This window comes from Artemia franciscana, chromosome 2, assembly GCF_032884065.1.
Source record: "Artemia franciscana chromosome 2, ASM3288406v1, whole genome shotgun sequence".
In the NCBI taxonomy this organism is placed as follows: domain Eukaryota; kingdom Metazoa; phylum Arthropoda; class Branchiopoda; order Anostraca; family Artemiidae; genus Artemia; species Artemia franciscana.
Genome location: NC_088864.1, coordinates 55,151,936 through 55,177,254, shown reverse-complemented (window position 1 = coordinate 55,177,254; position 25,319 = coordinate 55,151,936). Strand labels below are relative to the sequence as shown.

The window sequence follows — 25,319 nt, the reverse complement described above, 5'->3', positions numbered from 1 at the left end:
TTACATCTTTTAGTCCTGGGCTAAAAGGAACCTAGTATAAAAAAAATTGGCGGCATGACTCCCTAATAAAACATAAAATCGCAAAGAAAGGAAGAAAAGGAGGACAATAAACAGCCAGTGAAAAGAATTACCCTTTCACCGTTACTAAGAAAGGGTCATCATATTTTAGTTTTATGTTTTGTTTTAAGATTTGATTTTTTATATTTTATCAGTTTTATTCTGCATTGAGGACGGTCAAGCGGAGGTCTTGACCGAAATATTTGCATAATTTTTCTTTTCACTGGCTGTTTATTGTCCTCGTTTTTTTCCTTTCTTTGCGATTTTACGTTTTACCATGATTGTGGTCTCAGAAATTATTTACGACTCCCTAAAAATGGACCCCAAAACTTTTTTACCCGCCCGGCTCGAAGCTGGTGTCCTTAAGTCCTAGGATCAAGAGGACCTCAATAAACAGGAGAAAAGAGAAAAAGAGTGGCTGCCTCGAAAAAGGGCGAAAAACTATTTCTTCCGAACGGATCGAAACTTAATACCTGTAAATTTCTGGGCTGCGGGAACACCAATGCACTAACAAAAATTAGGTTTGGATGTAGCCCCCCAAACACTTGTACAAAAAATATTTGTTTTTTTGTTTGATTAGCTATAAACTTGCATATTAAAGTTGTTGGGTCAGGAGAATCCTGATTTGCAAAAAAAAATAATGCTCGTTCACCTGCTGTAATCTAATATACACGGAAAGCTTCATTTTCGGAGCAAAAGCCCATTTAAAATTGCAGCCTAAAAAAGGGGCAATAACTTTCTTTTACCCGATCAGCATAAAACTCTCAAGAACGGATGCTTCGACTAAAGGGACCATATTTTTTTTTCAGTATGGCAGAGTATTAGGAGGTTTAAAAATGGACAACAAATCTTGTAGGCCCTGATGAGATTCAAACTTCCAGCCGCAAATACAGGGGTCAAGAGGGCCCTAGTAAAAGATTAGTTTGGGCCCATTCTTCTCATTAGCTCAGAGCTTATATTCTCAAACCCTAGGGCTAAAAGGATCCCAATCGACGAAAAAACAAACAGGGGCCAACCTTTTTTCTGAGTGGGTTGAAGCTCGCACCTTTAGGTTTCGGGGCCAAGAGGATGCTGTGTACGAAAAAATTTAGATTGGGGTCACCAGCCCCCTAAATATGGGCCAAAACACTTTTTTCAAAAGGGTTAAAACTTACATCTGAAAATCCTGGGGCGAATGTGACCTCGAATGAAAAATAAGAAATAAAGTATTAGTTCACCTGAAAATTGGGCCCAAAAATTATTTCTCTGATTGGCTTGAAATTTTCAAGGATTATTGTATGGGCTAAAGGGTTACGCATTTTTATTGAATGAGGGGAAGGGCGTTAGGGAGCCCATAAATTGGCTGAAAAACTTGGTATCCTTGATCAGTTTGAGTCCCTGTGTCAAGGGAAACCAACCGTAAAGAAAGTGTTTGGCCAAACTGGGCCCAATGAAGGCCAAACACTTCTTTTTCGTACGCAAATTCAGAAAGAGCGTATAGTTTTTTCCTGATCTGCTTTAAAATTACATGCAGACTAGGTCAAGAGAACCTTAATGAAAATGAACAGTTTGAAGCAAATTGGGTCGTATTGATTTCCGAAGTCAGAAAACAGGGACAATCAAACAGTTCATGGTAGCGACCCGGCTCAATAGTAACCAAAACACTAAAAAACGGAATTTTGATACCAATCGCTACATCAAAAGAATTGCATTTTAATGCTGATTTCAAATATATAAGTTTCATCAAGTTTAGTTTTACCCATCAATAGTTACGAGCCTGAGAAAATTTGCCTTATTTTAGAAAATATGGGAAAACATCCCTTAAAAGTCAGAGAATCTTAACAAAATTACACCATCAGATTCAAGGTATCAGAGAACCATATTGTAGAAGTTTCAAGCTCCTATCTACAAAAATGTGGAATTTTGTATTTTTTGCCAGAAGGCAGATCACGGATGCGTCTTTGTTTGTTTGTTCTTTTTCCCAGGGGTGATCGTATCGACCCAGTGGTCCTAGAATATTGCGAGAGGGCTCATTCTAACGGAAATAAAAAGTTCTAGTGCCCTTTTGAAGTGACCAAAAATTGTAGGGCCCCTAGGCCCTCTCCAACGCTAATTATTTTCTCAAAGTCACCGGATCAAAATTCTGAGACTCCTCCATCGCTCCTTTTTTCTCAAAATTATTCGATCAAAACTATGAGAAAGCCTTTTAGTAAATAAAATAAATATGCAAATTTCGTTTATTATTCATCTGCGGAGAGCCAGAATCAAAATATGCATTCATTCATAAACGTTCAGAAATTAAAAAAAGCAAGTTTTTTTTTAACTGAATGTAAGGAGCGACATTAAAAGTTAAAACGAAAAGAAATTACTTCGTGTAAAAGGCTACTCCCTCATTAACGCCCAGCTCTTTACGCTAAAGTTTTTTACTGTTTTAAAAGTAGAGTTGAGAGAAAAAGTCAAACTTTAGCGTAAAGAGCTGGGCGTTAATGAGGGAGTAGCCTCTTTCATATACGAAGTAATTTCTGTTCTTTTTAAGTTTTAATATCGCTCCTTACTTTTAGTTAAAAAAAACTTGTTTTTTTTATTTAATTTTATTCTGTATCCCTCCTATAGTCTACAATCCGACAGCGTATATATTAAGAGGGTTTAAAGGAGGTGAGGGAAAGATAGCCCTGCTCTCATGTATAGTAACTTCTGTTCTTGTTATGTTGAACTATGTATTCATTGTGTTGCGAGAGCAACACTTTGGATTTGTCATGTTTTTTGTTTTTTTTTCCTAGAACCCCGATTTCACCTTATTCCTAGAAAGTGGTAAGGGTCTAACTTCTGCCGTTTTTACGGAAAGTGTGGACCTTAGGCCGGATTGATGAATATGACTTTGCATTTTGGAAAGCTTCATAGAACTCTTGCCTGGGGCCAAAAATCTATTGTTTCTACCCATTTCTGTTCGTGATTTCAGTTGATTTTATCATTCGGTTTTTTGCACTTGGGATCGCGGCAGAGAAATGGTATCAGATGTGCCTCTTAAACTTTAAAAGTTCTCTCATTGCTAAAGAAATTAGAGTTTATCCTTAGCTCCTTTCTAAGTGATGACGTTAGAAACTTGGCCTACGGCAAAAAAGTCAACTTTTGAACTAAGACACATAGATTTTTTTTTCGACGGCAGTCGATAGCTCTTGATGAGCTGATCAAAGTATATGTCATCCATTTTTGGTAGAAAAATTCCTTCATGAGATAAACCAGTTTGAAAGTTTAAAGGGGTTGACAACTTCAGTAGTAAGTTATACACTGAAACCAAAAATAAGTCGATACCAATTGTGAGACATATAGGGGAGTTTTAAGCAATAATCAGCTGTTAGCTCATAATCATCTTCGGCAATAAGGGGTCCACAGCTTTTGCTAATTGGTGTACCTATTATTTGTTTCCGGTGTATTTAATGGTAAGACCAATTTAGGTCCAGTGGTAAGACATGTAGGGTCCTTGTAAGTAATGATCGGCTGTTAGGCTACAATCATCATCAGTGATGTGGATTTTGCAACTTTTGCGAGTTGCAATGAGGGGTTTACAAATTTTGCGAGTTGGTGTACCTAGCATTTATTTTAAGATCCTTAGAGATTAACAATTTCAGCGTTTAATCGAAGCGAGGAAACAAAACCAAAGTGTTGCTCTCTTAACACTTTACTTCGCAAAACCGAACAAAGGTTGCCGCAACACCTCACATTGACCATGCAACATAGATCAGGTTTTAGTTTCAGTCTGTAATAAGTTTTAATAATTGATCCATAAATATACTCATACTAGATGTTTGATTATTCATTTCCATTTTTGATTTATTCATAATAATTTTTGTTTCTGGTAAGTTTGAACTTCGGCTCATTTCAAATTTTAACATTGCTCTTATAAAACAAAAGCAAATGAAGCTTGAATTCTATTGGTTTAATATGTCTATGTTAAACGTCTATTAGAGCAGTCCAAAGGAGAGGGCAGCAACATCAGCTGCCCCAGCACCACAAATAATGGGGGGGGGGGAATTGGACGAAATTTTCACTTAGATTCCTTTTTTACTTATATTTGAGTTGGGAGGGGGCGCTGTAATTAATTCTCTACGTGGCACCACCAACCCTAGGAACGGCTCTGACTTCTATTATCATATTTGATTTGAATTACTGAGAAAACATATAATTTTTCGCCGATTTTATGCATGTAACTTCTATTAGCTTCGGAGTTGCCAACTAAGTACAATTTTCAGTAGAATATATGTATATTATATTTTATATAGCGGATTCACAACAAACATTTTTATGTGAACTTGTTTTGAGTGGCATACCCAAAATTAACTGTATACTTATACTAAACAAGTTACAAAACGGAAGTGTTTCTGACTGACTAGACAGACGAAAAATAAATAAACTAAGAATTGTATTTTCAGGAAGATTTTGCAGCTTAGAGGCAAACCTCCCTATTGGCAACCCTACAGGCAAACCCCGACTTAAATTTTGCACAAATTATTCAAGCTTCACTTTTTCATTTTATAACGAATATAGTTGTAAACACTTGGGTAGTCTACCTTTCCAGAAAAAACTTTTTTTTTAGACAAACTAAAAAAAATTTTCAAGTCAATTTTAAAACTATTTTGCATCAAAATTATGAGACTAAAAAGTAATAATCTAAGGTCGCAAGGCTATACAACCGTGCGAGGGAAATATGATCACGTATATACCTTTAATTATTTAAATAAATTATTTTGGTTATTTTTGCAGAAATCATTCTATCTAATTAAGACAGAGGAAAATTTAGATATTACTTTTAATTTTAGTCTTGATCCAAAGGTTTACACAATATTATTTTTTTTCATTTCATTTTAATTATAAATAGAAGGCAGTGTTGTCTAAGAATTTATTTAGTTAAATTAGTAAAGTTTTACAAATTCCTTATCAAGTTAGTAAGTAGTTGCTATAATTTTCAGGTATATATTTTGAATGTAGATAAACGCTAGATGGCAGATAGGGTAATCTTCGTTCAAACATTAGAGAGTCCAACAGTTTTTTTTTCAGTTTAATAATAACTTACTACAAAAAAATTGCATTCACCAATAAAAAAAGAAGAGAGAACGAGTTCTTAAAGCCCAAAGATCCCTTTCAAGCATGAAAAAAAGAAATTTTGCATTATATAAAAAAAAAACAATAAAAAAATAAAAACAAGAGCTAAGAGCTCATATGGCATGAGCTCTAGCAAAATTCTGAGAATCAATACATTGATTAAAAGGAAAATCAGAGGCTTAATGCCCGTCGAAATTTAAAATAAGAGCTCTGATACACAAGGTCCATCTAAATATCAAAATTCATTAAGATCCGATTACCCACTCGTAAGTTAAAAATACCTCATTTTTTCTAATTTTTCCTCTCCTTTCAACCCCCCAACCCCCAGGTGGTCAAATCGGTGAAAACAACTTTAACAAGTCAATTTACACAGGTCCCTGACACGCCTACCAATTTTCATCGTCCTAGCACATAAAGAAGCACCAAACTCGCCAAAGCACTGGACCCCCCTAAATCCCCCCAAGAGAGCGAGTCCAGCCCGGTTACGTCAATCCACATATCTACGACATTTGCTTATTCTACCCACCAAGTTTAATCCCGATCTCTCCACTCTAAGCGTTTTCCAAGATTTCCGGTTTCCCCCTCCAACTCCCCCAACGTCACCAGATCTGGTCGGGATATAAAATAAGAGCTCTGGGACATGAGGTCCTTCTAAATATTAAATTTCATTAAGATCTGGTCACCCGTTCTTAAGTTGAAAATACCTCAATTTTTCCGAATTAACACCCCCCCCCATCTCCCCCAAAGAGAGCGGATCTGTTCCAATTATGTCAATCACGTATCTAGAACTTATGCTTATTCTTCCCATCAAGTTTCATCCCGATCTCTCCTTTCTAAGTGTTTACCAAGATTTCTGTTTCACCCCTCCACCCCCTATATCCCGGATCAGATTCGAAATGACAATTGAGCGTCTGAGACATAAGATCTTTCTATAGATCAAGTTTCATTAAGATCCGATCACCAATTCGTAAGATGAAGAAAACTGAATTTTCACGCTTTCAAAGATTTCCAGTTTCGCCCTCCAGCTCCCCCAATGTCACCGGATCTGGTCGTGATTTAAAAAAGGGCTCTGAAGCAAAAGATCCTTCTAAATATAAAATTTCATTAAGATCTGATCACCTATTAGTAAGTTACAAATGCCACATACTTTCTATTTTTTTCAATTACCCCCCCCCCCCACTCCCCCAAAGAGAGCGGATCTGATCCAGTTTTGTCAGTCACGTATCTTCGACTTGTGCTTATTTTTCCAACCAAGTTTCGTCCCGATCCCTCCACTCTATGCCTTTTCCAAGATTTCCGGCCCCCCCCCAGCTTCCCCCAATGACACTAGATCCGGTCGGGACTTGAAATAAGAAATGTGAGTTACGAGGTCCTTCTAAATATAAAATTTCATTAGGATCCGATCACTCCTTCGTAAGTTAAAAATACCTCATTTTTTCTAATTTTTCAGACTTAACCCTCCCCCCAACTCCCCTAAAGAGAGCGGATCCGTTCCAGTAATGTCAGTCACGTATCTAGGGCTTGTGCTTAGTTGTTCCACCAAGTTTCATCCCGATCCCTCCACTCTAAGCGTTTTCCAAGATTTTAGGTTTCCCCTCAACTCCCCCTAATGTCGCCGGATCTGGTTGGGATTTAAAATAAGAGCTCCGAGACACGATATACTTCTAAATACAAAATTTCATTAAGATCCGATCACCCCTTCGTAAGTTAAAAATAACTCATTTTTTCTATTTTTTCCGAATAAACCGTCCCAAGATACCCCCCCAGATGGTCGAATCGGGGAAAAGACTATTTCTAATTTAATCTGGTCTGATCCCTGATACGCCTGCCAAATTTCATCGACCTAGCTTATCTGGAAGTGCCTAAACTAGCGAAACCGGGACAGACAGACAGACAGACCGACAGAATTTGCAATCGCTATATGTTACTTGGTTAATACCAAGTGCCATTAAAAGTACTGAGCTAAACAGCCATTTCCACTGATAATTTTCCATGTTCAAATATTAGCATCTTGAAAAACAAAAGAGCCGAAAAGAATAGTAAAAAGAACAGATTCGCCAAGTAAGAAGAAGAAAGGAGAAAGCAAAACAAACCTTAGAGCCACAATCATTCAAATACAAAACATACAAGGACTCTATAACTCTCTAAGCTCAGCCAGAGTTGACACAGCTCTAAATGAGCACCTGGAAAAATCTGGGAAAGGTAAGCAGGAAGGGTGTGCGAAAGCACGGGATAGCTATAGGCCCCCATCCCCCACTGCACTTCCTGACTGAAGGACCTTGAGACGGAGATTAGCACCGCCGGTTTGGACTTTAAGGGTCTAGTGCCGTATCCTTTACCATATAAGGACTTTCTGAGTTTATTGACAAAAAATTTTAAAGAAGAACCTGAACATGGACTACTTTAAACCAAAATTTCCCTTGAAATTTCCCAAAGCTTAAATATCAGCATCTTGCAACACAAGAGATGCAAAGAGAATAGAAAAGCTAATAGCAAAGTAAATAGAATATTTTGGCCAAGAAAAATGTGGAAAGGTAGAAAGCAAAACGAATATTTGCACCACAAGCACTCAAATACAAAACATATAAGGCCATTCTGAGTTTATTTGTAAAAAAAAAAAAACGTTAAAAAAGAACCAGAGAAAGGACTACTTTAAACAGCCATTTCCATTGATATTTTTCCGTGTGGATTGTAGCCCTCTATTTCAAAATCTTCAGCTAGGAACTCTTCCAACGTTTCAACTTTACGCTTTATCTTTAATTTTGGGAAGGGTCTTGGTTCCCTTTCTAACTGAATTTTCAAAGCATCAACGTGGTTCAAATACACATGCGCATCACCCAAAGTGTGGATGAACTCTCCAGGCTAAAAAATAATAAAAATAATAAAAAAATAAGGGTAATTAGAAAAATAGAAAAAAAGAGCGACAATGGTGGCTAATCTAAATTGATGTGTAGAAAATAACGACATAGTAGGCTATACTTTAACTAGAATAATTATATGACACTAAATGAGATTCTAAGAAATAGAGAGGAAGACTTATCACAATAAATTTATGGGAAAGATGAAAAAGATAAATATAATGGGGAACAAGCACCATATTTTTTTTTTAAGAGGAAGCAAGAAGAAAAGTAAGAGGCAGATTTAACACAGTAAATTTATGGGAAAAATGAAAAATATAAATATAATGGGGAACAAGCACCATACTTTTTTTTGAGGAGAAAGTAAGAGGAAAAATAAGAGGAAGACTTACCACATAAATTTATGGGAAAATATGAAAAAGATAAATGTAATGGGAAACAAGCACCATAGTTTTTTTTCAGAGGAAGACTTACCACAGTAAATTTACGAAAAAAAATGAAAAATATAAAAACACCATACTTTTTTTTAAGAGGAAGTAAGAGGAAAAGTAGGAGGAAGATTTACCACAATAAATTTATGGTAAAAATGAAAAAGATAAATGTAATGGGGGAAAAGCACCATACTTTTTTATTTTAAGAGAAAGTAAGAGGAAGATTTACCACATTAAATTTATGGAAAAAATGAAAAAGATAAATGTAATGGGGAACAAGCACCATACTTTTTTTTAAGAGAAAGTAAGAGGAAGATTTACCACAATATATTTATGGGAAAAATGAAAAAGATAAATGTAATGGGGAACTAGCACCATACTTTTTTTTTTTGAGAAAGTAAGAGTAAAAGTAAGAGGAAGATTTACCACAATCAATTTATGGAAAAAATCAAAAAGATAAATGTAATGGGGAACAAGCAACATACTTTTTTTTAAGAGAAAGTAAGAGGAAGATTTACCACAATATATTTATGGAAAAATGAAAAAGATAAATGTAATGGGGAACTAGCACCATACGTTTTTTTTTTGAGAAAGTAAGAGTAAAAGTAAGAGGAAGATTTACCACAATCAATTTATGGAAAAAATCAAAAAGATAAATGTAATGGGGAACAAGCACCATATTTTTTTTAAGAGTAAGTAAGAGGTAAAGTAAGAGGAATATATACCACAATAAATTTATAGAAAGATGAAAAAGATAAATTTAATGGGGAACAAGCACCGTACTTTTCTTTAAGAGGAAGATTTACCACAATAAATTTATGGCACAAATGAAAAAGATAAATATAATGGGGAACAAGCACCATACCTTTTTTTAAGAGAAAGCAAGAGGAAGATTTACCACAATAAATTTATGGAAAACAGGGGGGGACCATGCTCTTGGTCCCCCTCTTAGGTCTTGGTCCCGCTTGAAATGTCAAGATTCTTACGAATTTCTCAGTATTTTGCATATAATTTACCTTGTAATGATCATGAGAAACCTACCACAAAAATAGGTAGTATTGGCACGGGCTACTCTTTACTTACAGCTCATTATCACGGACTGTTTTGATATACAGCAAAAGAAGCGGCTTTGCCGGCTTTTTTCTTCTAGCTGAAGTAGGTTTTAAGATACTTTTACGAAGCATTTCACTTTTCTAGCTTTAACAGTTTCGCAGGTTACTCTGGGTAAACAAGGAGTATATTATAAATTACATTGTAGACTACGTGAGGATAATCAATAATATTCATTAGTTTTTGATCATAAAGTCTGCCTCACGAAACAAATGATAGAACAAAATCAATCCTGCCTATTTGTTATTAGTATTTCAAGCAGGGTTGCAACTTCACTAAAATGAAACTTAGAATGCAGAAAAGTACAATCAAACGAAAAAGTATTTTCTTCAAAAAAAATTTGCGTGTATTGTTTAAAGCGACATTTCCATTTGACCCTAACGGACATAACACCGAATCCATCAGCCAACACTCACTTTCCTATGCTGTGTTGAAAAAGAATTTCTCTCAGTTTCAAAGGTTGGTATAATTTTTGCTCAGTCTGGAAAACGCAAAATGAACACCCAACTCAACGCATTGTTGACCATTGCAACAATGTGCTCAGAATTGAGTACCCCTCTGATAAAGTTTCCCCAAAAGTGTAAAAGAGAGATGCTTTAATTTCACCGTTTACATCAGTGACGTATTTTCGTAATTCATTCATCCCTTCAGCGTGTATCAGAAACGAAAGCCAAACAACCCCGCTACTTAAAGCTTGATTGGTTCTAATATCAAGACCGTATTCAGGATTTTTGTTCGGATGGGATATTATTCTTGTTTGAGGGGTATAAAAAAAAACTTTGCAAACACAACAACAAAATTTTATATGTGCAAACACAACAACAAAATTTTATATGTATTTTTACTTGTGTATGAGTTGGACAAAAATTTCAAGGAAAGGGATCTTACCGGGTACCCCTCCCCCCGGATTATGTCCTGTCTACTGTGTTACTGTGTAAAAAAAACTATCAATTAAAATGAACGAAAATTATATTCCACCTTCGGTTCTCCCCTATAAAATTCCTCACCAGTAAAAAAATTAAACGTTTTGAGCCACAAAAAGTCAGTACTCCTTTTGTTTTCTGCATTACCACTTTGGCTGACTCCTGTTTAAGGCCAGCACTACCCATAAATTTACAGGCCGCAGAAAATTATGGCAAAGTAATTAAATTCCAGGAGACAGGGTAGGTATCACGAACCTATTGACTCGTTAGCCGTGAGTCAATCACAGTAGATCTTTTTCTTCCACAAAAGTTTCAACGATAAAATCCAAAGAAAAGGCATGGGACATACAACTCCTACAAGCTTCAATAAAACCAACTATTTAGATGACCTTCAAACAAATGTAAGAATAACACAATCACATTAGCAATCAAAAGGGTTTTTATGTTGCAGTTACAATAAAAATTTTAGCATCTGATAAATAAAATTTATATCTTAGGATTCAAAAGGGAATAACATGACATTTTATGATCATTAAATATTCTTTTAATGGAATGACGACTCTCGCTATATGCATTCAAAAGGATCCAATAAAGAGAATAGAATTCTCGTTATTCGGGTTCAGAGACGCCAAGCGGATTAGTTCCCGAAATTCCCCTCGTTCCTCAGCATCATCAATATTTTATCACTGAAAATCCCCAGGCAAGCACAAATCTGCTTCACAACGGCAAGCTTTCAACAGATTCAAAATTGTAATAGTCTTTCTCTAGCAAGCGGATTGACTAGACATAGACTGGGTACTTGGTCACAGTGTATATTGACAAATATAGTCCAATTATTTGTCAACAAAAATGATGATGGCGAAGTTGGGGGGACTAACGATAAAAAGCTCCTCGAGGAGCGCTGAACCGGTCTAAGGCCAATCCAAAAGTTAAAATTATAGCTAGGAAGCAGAGACAAAAGGTTGGAAAACTAGTCAAAGTCGTTTCAATGAAGTGATCACGACACTTTTTTTTTTTTTACTTGAACGCCATTAGTGGAATAGAAAATTCATTCCGAGAGAGAGGGATTATTTTTATTATTACTTTTTACAAGAGCCAGGTTGAGGAAAACTTTATTTCCCTTCGGTAAACTTTATCGGCAAAAATTATCCAGAATAAAAACTCAAGGATTATTCTATTCAGGAACGCGCGCAGGGTGGAAGGGAGCGAAGTTTCAAGCCTACTTCCCTAAGGATTTTTATAATTGTCTCATAATTTACCGTGCCTTTAATATTATCCACCATCTTGCTGTTTTCAAGAATAATCCCCCCATCCCGACTAAATGTCTGCGTTTGCATCTGATGAATAACGAGAATAAAAAAGTGTGAAGCCCCTAAGAGCTGGATACGATGCTACTGAACACAGCAAACTTCCCAGTTTTTAGAAACAGGCTGTTAGAAACCTAATCGGTTAACTCCTCCTCATGTGTTTTTAAGATTTAAAAAAAAAAACACTTCATTTTTATGTAGGTTCACAAACGAACTACCAAAAAGTATCAACTAATAGGAAGAAACATTTTTGGTATACGACCAATAAATGCAATCTGTCCGATTCCTTGATAAAATTAAATAAAAAAAAAACTAATTTTTTTAGCTGAAAGTAAGGAGCGACATTAAAACTTAAAACGAACAGAAATTAATCCGTATATGAAATGAGTTGTCCCCTCCGCAATCCCTCACTCTTTACGCTAAAGTTTGACTCTTTGCCACAATTCTACTTTTTAAAACAATTAAAAGCTTTAGCGTAAAGAGCGAGGGATTGCGGAGGGGACAACTCATTTCATATACGGATTAATTTCTGTTCGTTTTAAGTTTTAATGTCGCTCCTTACTTTCAGCTAAAAAAATTATTTTTTTTTTATTTAATTTCTGAAAGTTTTTGAATTAATGCATGTTTGGTTTTGGCTCTCCGCACATAAATTATTAAAATGAAATTTGTATATTAATTCTTTTTTTGGCTAAATGGCTTTCTCTTAGTTTTGATCAGACGATTTTGAGAAATAAGGGGTGGAGAAGGAGGCCTAGTTGCCCTCGAATTTTTCGGTTACTTAAAAAGGCAACTAGAACTTTTAATTTTTAACGAACGTTTTTATTAGTAAAAAATATACGTAACTTAAGAATTAACTTACGTAACAAACTTTCATAACCTTATATTTTTCTTATGTATACGAGGGGGTTTGTACCCTCGTTAATACCTCGCTCTTTACACTAAATCGTAAGTTTTGTCCCAATTCTTTAAGAATGACCCCTGAATCAGAAAGGCCGTAGAATAAATATTTGAAATTACTAAAAATACTTTAGCATAAAGAGCAAGGTATTTATCTCCTCCTAAATACCTCGCTCTTTATGCTAAAGTATTTTTAGAGCCTTTCAGCTAAAAAATTACTTTCAGCTAAAAAAACTAATTTTTTTAGCTGAAAGTAAGGAGCGACATTAAAACTTGAAACGAACAGAAATTAATCCGTATATGAAATGAGTTGTCCCCTCCGCAATCCCTCGCTCTTTACGCTAAAGTTTGACTCTTTGCCACAATTCTACTTTTTAAAACAATTAAAAGCTTTAGCGTAAAGAGCGAGGGATTGCGGAGGGGACAACTCATTTCATATACGGATTAATTTCTGTTCGTTTTAAGTTTTAATGTCGCTCCTTACTTTCAGCAAAAAAAATTAGTTTTTTTTTATTTAATTTCTGAACGTTTTTGAATTAATGCATGTTTGGTTTTGGCTCTCCGCACATAAATTATTAAAATGAAATTTGTATATTAATTCTTTTTTTGGCTAAATGGCTTTCTCTTAGTTTTGATCAGACGATTTTGAGAAATAAGGGGTAGTTGCCCTCGAATTTCTCGGTTAGTTAAAAAGGCAACTAGAACTTTTAATTTTTAACAAACGTTTTTATTAGTAAAAAATATACGTAACTTAAGAATTAACTTACGTAACAAACTTTCATAACCTTATATTTTTATTATGTATACGAGGGGGTTTGTACCATCGTTAATACCTCGCTCTTTACACTAAATCGTAAGTTTTGTCTCAATTCTTTAAGAATGACCCCTGAATCAGAAAGGCCGTAGAATAAATAGTTGAAATTACTAAAAATACTTTAGCATAAAGAGCAAGGTATTTATCTCCTCCTAAATACCTCGCTCTTTATGCTAAAGTATTTTTAGAGCCCCTCATATGCGTAATAAACTCTGTTCGTTTTAAGTTTCAATGCTACTTCTTCCTTTAATTTGAAAAAACGTTTTCATGTTTATTTTTCATTGTTTTCTTATAGTAATGCTAGAGAATCCTGCACCCTTGTCATTGAATTTTTCTTCCCCCATGACAGATTCCTCCAAGGAAAGATCCTCCAACATAGCCCCCTCTCTTCAGCCCCACCCCCAAACAAAATAAAATCCCCCTGAAAACGTCTGTACACTTCCCAATAACCATTACTATATGTAAACACTGGTCAAAGTTTGTAACTTGCACCCCTTCCCCCAGGGATTGTGGGGGAGTAAGTCATCCCCAAAGACATAGTTATTATGGTTTTCGACTATGCTGAACAAAATGGCTATCTCAAAATTTTGATCCGTTGACTTTGGGAAAAAATGAGCGTGGGAGGGGGCCTAGATGCCCTCCAATTTTTTTGGTCACTTAAAAAGGGCACTAGAACTTTTCATTTCCGTTAGAATGAGCCCTCTTGCGACATTCTAGGACCACTTGGTCGATACGATGACCCCTGGGGAAAAGAAAAGAAAAGAAAAAAAAACAAAAAAAAAACAAAAACAAATAAACACGCACCCGTGATCTGTCTTCTGGCAAAAAAAATACGAAATTCCACATTTTTGAAGATTAAATTTTTGCTGTAAGGTTCTCTGATATGCTGAATGCGATGATGTGATTTTCGTTAAGGTTCTATGACTTTTAGGGGGTGTTTCCCCCTATTTTACAAAATAAGGCACATTTTCTCAGGCTCGTAACTTTTGATGACAAAGACTAAATTTGATGAAACTTATAAATTTAAAATCACATGAAAATCCGATTCTTTTGATGTATCTTTTAGCATCAATTTTTTTTAAATGAAAGTAAGGAGCGATATTAAAACTTAAAACGAACAGAAATTCTTCCGTATATGAAAGAGACTGTCTCCTCCTCAACGCCCCACTCTTTACGCTAAAGCTTGACTCTTTCTCAGAAATCTATTTTTTAAAACAACAAAAAGCTTTAAAATAAAGAGCGAGGCGTTGAGCAGGAGACAGTTCCTTTCATATACGGAAGATTTTCAGTTTTAATGTCGCTCCTCTTTCAATTAAAAAAACTTTTTTTTCATTTAATTTCTGAACATTTTCGAATTAATGCAGTTTTTGAATTTTGGCTCACAGTACTTGAATAATTAAAACGAAATTTGCATATTAGTTTTACTTTTTTTTAAACTAATAATAACCTCATGGTAACCTAAGTTTGATTTTTGTTCCAGTTGTTTAAAATAACTCATGAATCACAAAGGCAGTTTAGTTAGAATAATAACCTCTTTTAAAACTTAATAAAGAAACTGTAGCACAAGAGCAAGCTATTGAGGAGAGGCAACCCCCCTCATATACGTAATACTTTCTGTTCGTTTTAAGTTTTAATATTGCTTCTTACTTTCAATAGAAAAAACTTGTTTTTTATTTAATTTGCTGATCATATTTTAAATAACGTCGGGAAATCCAGCTCCCCCTCCATGGAAAATTCCCTTCCTCAACGAGAAACTTCTCAATGGAAAGACCCTCCCACGTATTTTAATTTAGCGATATTTGCAGAGCTAATTTTGTAAGGCGTAGTAAAAGAATGGCGAAGGAGGTCGAAACTATTTTTATGAAAATAAAAGTCACAAGTTGAGCAATTCTCAAATGAATGAAAGTAAAGATCTTTAAAAAATATACGCAATAATCTATGTTCGCTTTAAGTTTTAATGTCATTCCTTACTTTCAGCTGAAAAAAACTTGTTTTTTTTTCTATTTAATAACAGCCACAAGCCGAAGAAATACAATATCTTTGGTTTATTATCACATAAAAATCGTAGTTATGAAGCTGCTTAAAATAAATTTAAATGCTAAGATTGGCTGGAAAATAACACAAACAAATTATTGCTTATACCGGCCATTATTTAACAAAACCCGAACTTCAGAGTAAAGAGCGAGGTATTGACAAGGGGGCGGACTTCCTCATATGCGTAATATAAGGGGTTTCGCCCCCTCGTCAATACCTCGCTCTTTACGCTAAAGTTCGAATTTTCTTCCAATTCATTAAGAGTGACCCCTGAATCACAAAGGCCGTTTAATTAGAGTAGATAGCACTTTTGACATTACTAAAAATACTCTAGCGTAAAGAGCGAGGTATTGACGAGGGGATGAACACCCTAATATACGTAATAGTTTCTGTTCGTTTTAAGTTTTAATGTTACTCCTTATTTTCAGTTGACAAAGCTTGTTCTTTGAAATTTAATTTCTGATTGTTTTTTTTTCCAATAATTCTGGGAAATCAAGCGCCCCATTCATGCAAATTCCCTTCTCCCGTGAAAATATCCTCCTACATAACCTAGTCTCCCCGACCCCCCCAACAGAAAAAATCCCCCTGAAAACGTCTGTATACTTATAAATAATCAATACCATATGCAAACAGCGGGCAAAGTTCATAACTAGCAGCCCTTCCTCCGGGGACTGCGGAGGATTAATTTGTCCTCAAAGACACAGTTATTAGTTATTTCGACTATGCTGAACAAAAGACCTATCTTAAAATTTTGAATCGGTGACTTAGGGGAGAATGAGCGTGGGAGGGGGCCTAGTTGTCCTCCAATTTTTTTGGTTACTTAAAAAGTATACTCGAACTTTTAATTTCCATTTGAATTAACCGTTTCCCGATATTCTAGCACCACTGGGTCGATAAGATCACCCCAGGAAAAAAAAAAAAAAAAACAGAAAAAAAATAAATAAAAACGCATCCATGATCTTTTTTCTGGCAAAAAAAAACTACAGAATTCCACATTTTTGCAAATAGGAGTGAAACCTCTACAATAGGGATCTCTGATACGCTGAATTTGATGGTGTGATTTTCATTAAGATTCAATGACTTTTAAGGGATATTTCTTCCTTTTTTCGAAAATAAAGCAATTTTTCTCAGGCTCGTAACTTTTGATGGGTAGGAATAAACTTGATGAAACTTATATATTTAAAATCGGGACGAAAATCTATTTCTTTCGATGTATTTATTGGTATTTACTAGATGTATTCCAGAGAAATTGCCTACGGATTGTTCTGGGTACCTGGCTGACTGACTGTATTTCAAACAGTAGGCTGTACAAAGAATGTTGTTCAATCCCACTTTCTAGGGCTATAATGAAAGAAAGGTTGAGATGGCTAGGCCACGTTCTGTGGATGAAGGATGACAGATTGCCAAAGATTGTCCTTTTTGGCCAACCGTCTGGGGCTACACGGAAAGCAGGTCGTCCTTGTCTGGGTTGGGAGGATGTCATAAATAAAGATTTAAAGGAAAAGAGAACTTCCTGGGAGGGTGTAAAGAGGGAGGCCTTGAATAGATTAGGTTGGAGGAGGAGCGTACGTAGCTGTGCTGGTCTCAGGCGGCTTGGTGCTGCAGTGAGTTATTATTATTATTAGTAGTAGTATTTATTAGTATCAATATTCGTTTTTCTAGAGCTTTGGTTACTATTGAGCCGGGTCACTTCTTAGTTACAGTTCGTTACCACGAAGTGTTTGAAAATTGGTCCGTATATTAAGGTGACCACACTCTTCTTATTCGCCCGCTCTCTACGTTCGTTTTATGGTGCTATGCGGAAAGCATAATCAGCAGATCAGAAATCAGCATAATAATCCAATTCTTTTGATATATCTATTCATATCAAATGTCTTTTTTTAAAGTTTCGGTTACTATTGAGCCGGGTCGCTTCTTACTTACAGTTTGTTACCACGAACTGTTTGAAAATTGGTCCGTAGATTGAGGTGACCCCTCCCTTCTTATTCGTCCGCTCTTTACGTTAGTTTTATGGTGCTATACGGAAAGCATCTATGAGGCTCGTGTCCATGAATCAGGATGCATGGACGCGATCGTATTCGCGACATAGATTCAAGTCTCTTCCTAAAAAAAGTTATGTCAATCAACGGTTTAAACAATTCAAATTTACAAATATTTCCTAAATGATAAAGCTGATAGTGGTTTATTTATAATTCTTTCAAAGCATATTATGTTGGGTCAATCTGTACGGGTCAGGTTTTTTAGGGGGGAGGGACAAGACTGTATACAAAACTTCCTGTTTTTTTATTCCCTTAAAAAAGGAGTCTTGTCAGTCAAGTTTTTGAAGAATGAAACTTGTTAATGTACTAAAATGACAAGTAAGGTCATAGTACTTAAATAATCTGTTTAAAGTGAACATATGATAAACCCATGGGTACAATAATTTGAGTGGATTTTCTATGGATTAGACACAGAAGAGCAGAGGAGGGAAATAAACGAAGAGAAGAACTGAAGAGCCTAAATAGAAGGACGAGTTTACACGGGCAGGTAACAACCTCTCCCCCGAGAAATCCAACTATTTTTTACAGTTGTGGGTGTGTTATAATGTTTGATGTTCGAGGATCATTTCGAATAGCTTATGTCTTATTAGACAGCTTTTGGGAAAGACCAGAGTGTTAAACTGAACAATTAAACTAAACTTATTGTTATATAAGAATATTATATTGTTCATATAATACATTTCATATAATATATATATTATATGTTATATAACAATAATAACAATAATTAATATTAAATGTTATATTGTTATGTAACAATATAAAAGTATATACTAAAGCACAGTAGTAAACATTTTGTTTACTAAATATTAGTAAGCATTTTGTCTATTGTAGATTTTGTCTACAAATTGTCATTTGTCATACATATTGTCATTTTGTCTATAGTGTATGCCAGAGTTACGATACCTCTCTTAGCAAAATGGTCTCGAAAACTGTTAATTGGTCTTAAAAATCAAATCCAAACTCAAAGGAGTGAATTATAGTCACTCAACATTTGATGTCTCCTATGTTACTTGTTCTAGACCTGATCAGCTTTGAAACTAAAACCTCCATATAGTTTTCAATTTATTAAATATATATGAAACATTGATTTTTAAATTGCTAAAAGGAGGGCGAATAACTACTATTTTATTTCACAATCCTGCTCCCCTTTACAAAACCTAAATATTTTTACAACTTTTCCTCAAATTTTCATACAATTAGTACTTTTTTCGGTTGAATAATTTGCCTCCCCCCTTAAAAAAAAGTCACGCGTACGCGCCTGGTACAAGAGCTTTTACAAATATCAACGGCCAAAACTTCCATAAACCACAAATTCTCGAAAAGGAACTTTTTAAGTGGTGAATTGTTCACATTCAAAGAACGAGGAAAAAAATAACTTTAAAAAAAATACTAGAATTTTGTATCTCTTTTTCCATGGCAGTGCAAATGCTTATTAGAATTCAGTGACTAAATCTAAACTTAATTTCAGGGTAATTTGATATTCACGGAACGTCAAACAAGAAAACATGTTTTTCTTTCTTCGCCAAAGAGTATTAAAAACAGCTGTTTTTCAAGTTTCTTTTACAAATGAAACACTAAATATTGAGACAGTAAACTAGTTTGTTTTCTTCAATCGCACTAAACAAAATAAACAAACACAGATGAAAAAAATAATGACCTTATGTTTCCATGAAAAACAAGTGGAATATGAAAGATTTATGATGAAATGATTTCGAGGTTAAGAAGGGCTGATACATAAATTTGTTGAACTTGGGGTTTTAATTCTGTCTTGGTAAAGCGTTTGGTGAAATATATACATTGGAGATAGATGCTGGCAAAATAAAAAAGTCTGTCGCTAGACTTGATTTCCAAGTTTTGAGTCACAACAGAATCCGATGTTGGTTAGTTAATTTGGTTAGATAAAGGAGTTAATTTGGTTAGTAAATAAATTGATAGGCTAAATCCTTAAAAAATTCTTACAATTTTTACCATTAGATATTTCTCAGTCTTTTGAATGTAAGTCTTAGAGCTGGAAACATGCCTCTTAATGTTAATGCAATATGGGTCAGTTTTATCTTGTAATTATGTGGGATTCTAGAAGCCAAAGTGGGAAACAGGTTTGTCCAGAATCTCTTCAAAACACTCCTATGTTTATTTCTGATTCAGCTCCATATAGCCTTCGTTCTTCAAATAATATCTACATTCCGCCTACCCCTACTATTCGATCAGATTTCAATCTCTCATTGCTAGCCAAGAGATCTGGAATCCACTACCATCTTCAGTACAAAGATACCACTTGTTTGGGATTTTTAAAAGGACTTAAGGATCATTTAGTAAAGAATCAAATAGAATAACATTTTTTTCCCTCTGAGGAGTTAATGTCCCCTGAATTTCGTTCATGGTGTATAGTTGTCTTCTCTGCGCTTTAACTCCCAGGCCTCAGGTATCTTCTCTTTTTCATCTTATGTGTTATTTGGCTATTTTTCTCTTTTTTTTTTGGTTGTTGCTTATATTGTATTTTTTGTATCCCCCCTTGTATCCCTAGCCATGGAGCCTTTCGAGGGGGAATAAGTGTATTGTATTTCCCTTTTATATTGTATTGAATGAACTTCTTCTTCTTCTTCGAAATTATTATACCTTGTCTTGTGGAAATGGGAATCAGAAAAACTAAGTTTATAATACCAGAAAGTGGAACGTGTTTCTAAGAACCTTGGAAATCACATTATATAAGGCTTTCTAAAGTGCTAAAAGGGAGTTCCTCTCGTGCAGTACTTTTGTAAAGTTTTCCTCTTGTGTTTGTTTTCAAATCATGTATATAGATCTTCTAGAAGAAATGAATAGTTTATAATAAAGACACTCTTCTTCCATCTCCTCCCACGTGAACCCTTAGCTCTGAAAGGTTCAGCTACACACTTACCAGTACACACTTACCAGTGTAGGAGTGGTAAAAGGTTTAAAAAACGGTGCCAGCGACTTTCGTGGGAGAGAATTCGTCTGCATTCCGATTTGCCTACAACACTAGAACTTGGACTCTACCTGAGCTTTATCTTTAGCAACTTCAGCTGGACTTAAAATATGGTTAGTTTTGCACCTTATATTTGCACCTGCACCGATTACACCGCATCGTCTATGAGGATGCTAGTTGCGCAAATTCGAGCTCATTTTTGTTGTCTTCAGTGCCTGAAAGTTAGTCTGTTTACTTAGGGCGAAGAGACGTTTCTGCTATTGGTGAAGCCAATTTTCACTGAAAGCCATTTTGGCTTAAGTAACTTTTCTTAGTGAAGATAAAGTTTTAATTTCAGTTCTTCACCAAGAATTTTGTCATTCGACGCCGTTTGTGCTCGCTGCTGTTAGTGTTCGTTATTGTGTTGTCTAGTCATCCCAAGAAGAGTGATAAGGTAAGTCACGCTTTGAGTTCACAGCGGGGCATAGGACACTCGTTCGGAGTTTTGTTTATTTTAAAATTTAAATTTATTATAAACTTTTCACCTTGTTATTGTGTCCCGTAAAACTTCAATTGCATAAAATTGTATAATTGTAAAATTTCTAATGAAAGTTGTAAAACCCTTTGGATACGCTAAAGTTTAGCGATGACATTGGAAATGTAAGCAAAGTTTGCATATTTGCAATGAAGGTCGTAGTTTATTGTATTTGCCAGTGAGAAGATAAGTACTAACTTTTTGAAGACAAAGATTGTCTTTTAAATGTTATACGTTTAGACGAATTGGAATTCGGTTTGACTGAGAAATATTTAATGGTAAAAATTGTAAGAATTTTTTTAAGGATTTAGCTAATTTTGAATTCGGTGCTCCAGTTTTTGTTCCGGAACAATATCTTTACAGTCTTCTGTAGAGGGGTCAAGAGTTAAAATACAAATGATATTTATTGATGCATGAGGAAAATAATTTGAAGAAGTCTATAAGGTTGCAAAACGTTTGAATCCATAAAAAATGTTGTTTAGAAGAGAAATACGAATTGTAGGGGCTGTGGCAATTTATGAGATAAGATAAATAGAACACAATGAGGAGCTCCGTCATAATTGGTATGATGTAAAATAAGGTCAAAGCATTAGATATACGTAAATAGGTAGGGGATACAAAGATACAGTAGAATGTTAGACTTATAGGATAAAGAGTGAAAGTGAACAATTAGGTGAGTGTTCAGAAAAGCAGTAGAAATATTTACGCTACCAGAGAATATAATAAATAAATTGTTAGGAATGTCATAATCAGGTAATGAAAATTGTTTGAGAATCTTGGAGATTTGGATAGTTTCTGGGAAATTAGAGTGTGATGTGAAATTGGGTATAAACAAAACTTCTTGGATTTTCTGTTTTATTCCCAAGGAATCATCCCGCTAACAAATAAGCTTGATAGAATCGGCACGATATCCAAACCTAAAAATTGTTAGTGAGTTTATTTTTTTTACATCGCATGTTTTATCTACATTTTGAAAATAAATTTTTCAGTTAATGATAAAGGAAGCAATGTTTAAGCGAGGTCAAATATAAGATAATTTTTCTCTAAAATTGGAAAAAGAAAAAATTGAGCAATTAAAATCCATGCTTCTTTTTAAATTGCTGTTGATGCTAGCCCATTGAATTTTTGTGCCTTGTTAATACAAATGGGTAATAAGGGAATACTCGAAATGGTTTCAACTTTCAGTAAAGTTTATCTGTGAATTTTAGTAAAATGGATACTATGTTCCAAGAGCTTTATGGTGTTGTAGAAGCGGTGACGGATTTCAAAAATTACACTTGGGGTTAAGAGACTCGCCTTTCAGAAAGAGACAGAGTTCGTAGCGGCTGATGCTGGAGTCGAAACAGATTATCTACGATTAGAATTACAACAGGTAGCTAGGCTTCAGAGAAGAGACCCTGAGTTAAGAAGAGTAATAGAGTATCTTGGGCCAAAGACTTGGCGTGATCATTCTTTGAAGGGAATTCTCGTGAGTAATATGGGTGCTGGGACTGGTGAAGGGACGGATATTAGCCGAACGACGAACCAGCTCGCATGTTAAAATGAGAAACAAGGGGGAAACTAAATAAGCGTGGTGCTGGTACTGTTGAAGGGGCAAACATTAGTCGACCGAGCAACCAGCTCACAGGTTATAATGAGAAAGCGTAACTCAGCATGATGCTGGCACTGGTAAAGGGGCGGAAGACGGTCGACCGACGAACCAACTCGCAGGTTATAAGGAGGAAACTGGAGAAGGGTAATACAGGGAATCCTGGATCAGGAAGGCCTGAACTTGGCACGGAATGGGGTAGGCGGTGGATCACCGAGTCCCAAAAACTCTGCTGGTAGCACGCCTAGTGAGAGTATGACGAATTTGTAGAGGGAAAGTAATGCAAATTTGAGTGAAAAAAAAACCCAATACTTTTAAGTGTGACAGAAAACTTACCGTTGTGGTTAATTTGAATGTGTGACAGTTTATTTTGGAAGTAAATGTGTTTTATTCCTATGCGGTAAGAGCGCTTGGCATTGAAAAGGGTACCCTAAAACATTTATAATTGTCATGCCAAGCATCGTAGTGCATTCTCTAATAAAGTTATTACATGAATAGTTACTTATGGGTGGATATATGTCAGATGTAAAGACAGTAAAATATTTGAATTTTTTTTTACGATAAAATACATTTAGAATCAGAAGATTTGAGAATTATAATATGTGTATGTAGAATTTTTTCTTCTCTTCTTCTAATTAAAACAAACTATATTCACATTGAACAAAATAATTGCTTCCGGGTCACCGCAAGTTTCCGGTCAGTTCACTTAAAAGGTTCAGTAACTGTCTTGACTTATTTAATGTTACACTGAATTTTTATAAAAGCGATGCAATCTTCTCTTTTTCTAATTAAATTGAAGTGTTGCTGAATTTATCTTCTATTCTTCTAATTGTATAAGAAATGTTGCTGGTTCTATAGTTGGTCTGTCATCCCCGTATATGCGATGTTGGTATTTTTCCCAAGACAACACTGACTGGAAACTTGCTGTGACCCATAATTTATTATTTTTTTCAGTATAAATATAGTTTGTTTTAGTTTTAATACTTTAGTAGCTCTACTATTGATGATGACTATGTCATCGAAATATATAGAGCTTTTTAATATATATTTGTTTTCGCTGTCTTTTAAAAGTACCTATCCCTGTTTGGAACTTTTTTTGTCGGGTCGTAAAAATTTTGAGCAGTAAAAATACTAGTTCTCAAATTTCTAATAGAAAGAAAAAATAAATTTACGCTTTTGTTTCTATCGTATATATTGTTTTGTTTTACAAATTTGTTATTGATGGCTTTACCCAAATGTCAAAGAATAAATTATTCATTGTGTCCATTTCATTATATCCTTTAGCTAATTTCTAGTGCATTTTTATCTTTTAAAGTTTTCATTTGATATTATTCACCAGTGTTTTTTTGTTTTACTTTAAAATATAAACTCGATCCTTCTTGGCTTGTAATAGTTGATTTTTTGAAATAAATATCTAATCTTACGTTACGACAACCAATTTTCGACATTCACAAAGAAAATTATGGAGCATTTTTCAGGATTGTCAAATTGACTAACGAAGAGTTGACGTTCATTTGACGAAGCACCAACAAGCCAAAGATTCGAGTGAAATCTAGACCGAATAATTTGAATGAATTCACTAGATTTTATCAAATGAAATCTAGATTTTAGCCAATAAAATGTACTCATATGAAATACAGTATATTCGTTAATCCTTCATTAGAAAGTATTTAGAACTAATAGCATAAAAAGTTTCAATGGAACGTAATGAAAAAAAAGAGTGGCAAAATTAGCATCCATGAAAAAATCAAAATGACATGAAAAAAAAATTGTGTCCCCCCGGCCTCTTTTCCAAAAAGAAAAAAAAATCGTTCCATTTCAGGAAGCTCGCCTGCCAAAAATAGAGCCCCTCCCTCCTACAAATCTAGCTATACTTAAAACCTACAATGGCTATCTTTTGGAAAAAAATTTGGTTGCGCAATTCGATCAATTTCCACTATTAATGTTTTGAACTAAGAATGAATATTGAACAAACTAATAAAAGTTCGGAATAAATCTATAAAAAAAAAATTGAAAAAAATTGCAGGGCAATTACCTTGAGTTGAGTAAGATGTGCAAGAATATGAGTTAGCAAAGAATAGCTGGCAATATTGAAAGGGACACCAAGTCCCATATCAGCAGACCTCTGGTACATTTGGCATGAGAGTTCACCATTGGCTACATAAAATTGTGCTAAACAATGACACGGAGGTAGAGACATCTGAAAATATGCATTATATAAGGCCCCTGTTAATTTGAGATGGTCATATCAAAAGCACAAGGGGTATTAAAACACCCTTTTTAGAGTAAAAGGTGCCTCTCCCAGTGGTTTATCGCTAATTTTAGCCGATTCAGCGATCCAGTAAATTTTTGTTGGGTATTTTAGTCTTCACCGTGTCTTTTACAAAGAAGTTAACAAGCTTAAAGAAAAAAGAAAAAATTATGAGCTCAAATTGAAAAACTGCTGAAATTTTCAACTTAAAAAATTTGTTTTTGTTCTGTTAGTTCCAGTTATATATTTTCTTCCTCTAACCTAATGATTCTTTTCTGGAGCAAGCGACAACGACAAATCAATTGAGAACCCTTAGGACTATAGAATATAGTTGAAACAGAATTTAGAACGCAGATGAATGTAGTTGAAAATATGAAAGCGTACCTACATGAACTTTAAATGTTAAAAAGTTAATACGACTAAGTTAATAAATATACAAGAGCACATGTAATGTGCAATATACATTAATA

General features: G+C 34.8%; 1 protein-coding gene and 1 long non-coding RNA gene across 5 annotated transcripts in view; one reads left to right on the top strand and one right to left on the bottom strand.

Moving 5' to 3' along the window:
- Positions 1 to 24,608, top strand: part of LOC136043791 (uncharacterized) — a 54,134-nt gene extending 29,526 nt beyond the window's left edge. For both annotated transcript variants that reach the window (XR_010621719.1, XR_010621720.1), the window contains exons 3-4: positions 20,834 to 20,929; positions 24,077 to 24,608. This is a non-coding gene — a long non-coding RNA (uncharacterized LOC136043791). The remainder of the gene's footprint in view (positions 1 to 20,833; positions 20,930 to 24,076) is intronic.
- Positions 7,722 to 25,319, bottom strand: part of LOC136043790 (thymidylate synthase-like) — a 77,513-nt gene continuing 59,915 nt past the window's right edge. For all 3 annotated transcript variants that reach the window (XM_065728709.1, XM_065728710.1, XM_065728707.1), the window contains exons 5-6: positions 24,634 to 24,798; positions 7,722 to 7,998 (exon numbers count right to left, since the gene is read on the bottom strand). In XM_065728709.1, coding sequence (XP_065584781.1) covers positions 7,789 to 7,998; positions 24,634 to 24,798 — 375 coding nt within the window. In that variant the 3' untranslated portion in view covers positions 7,722 to 7,788. The remainder of the gene's footprint in view (positions 7,999 to 24,633; positions 24,799 to 25,319) is intronic.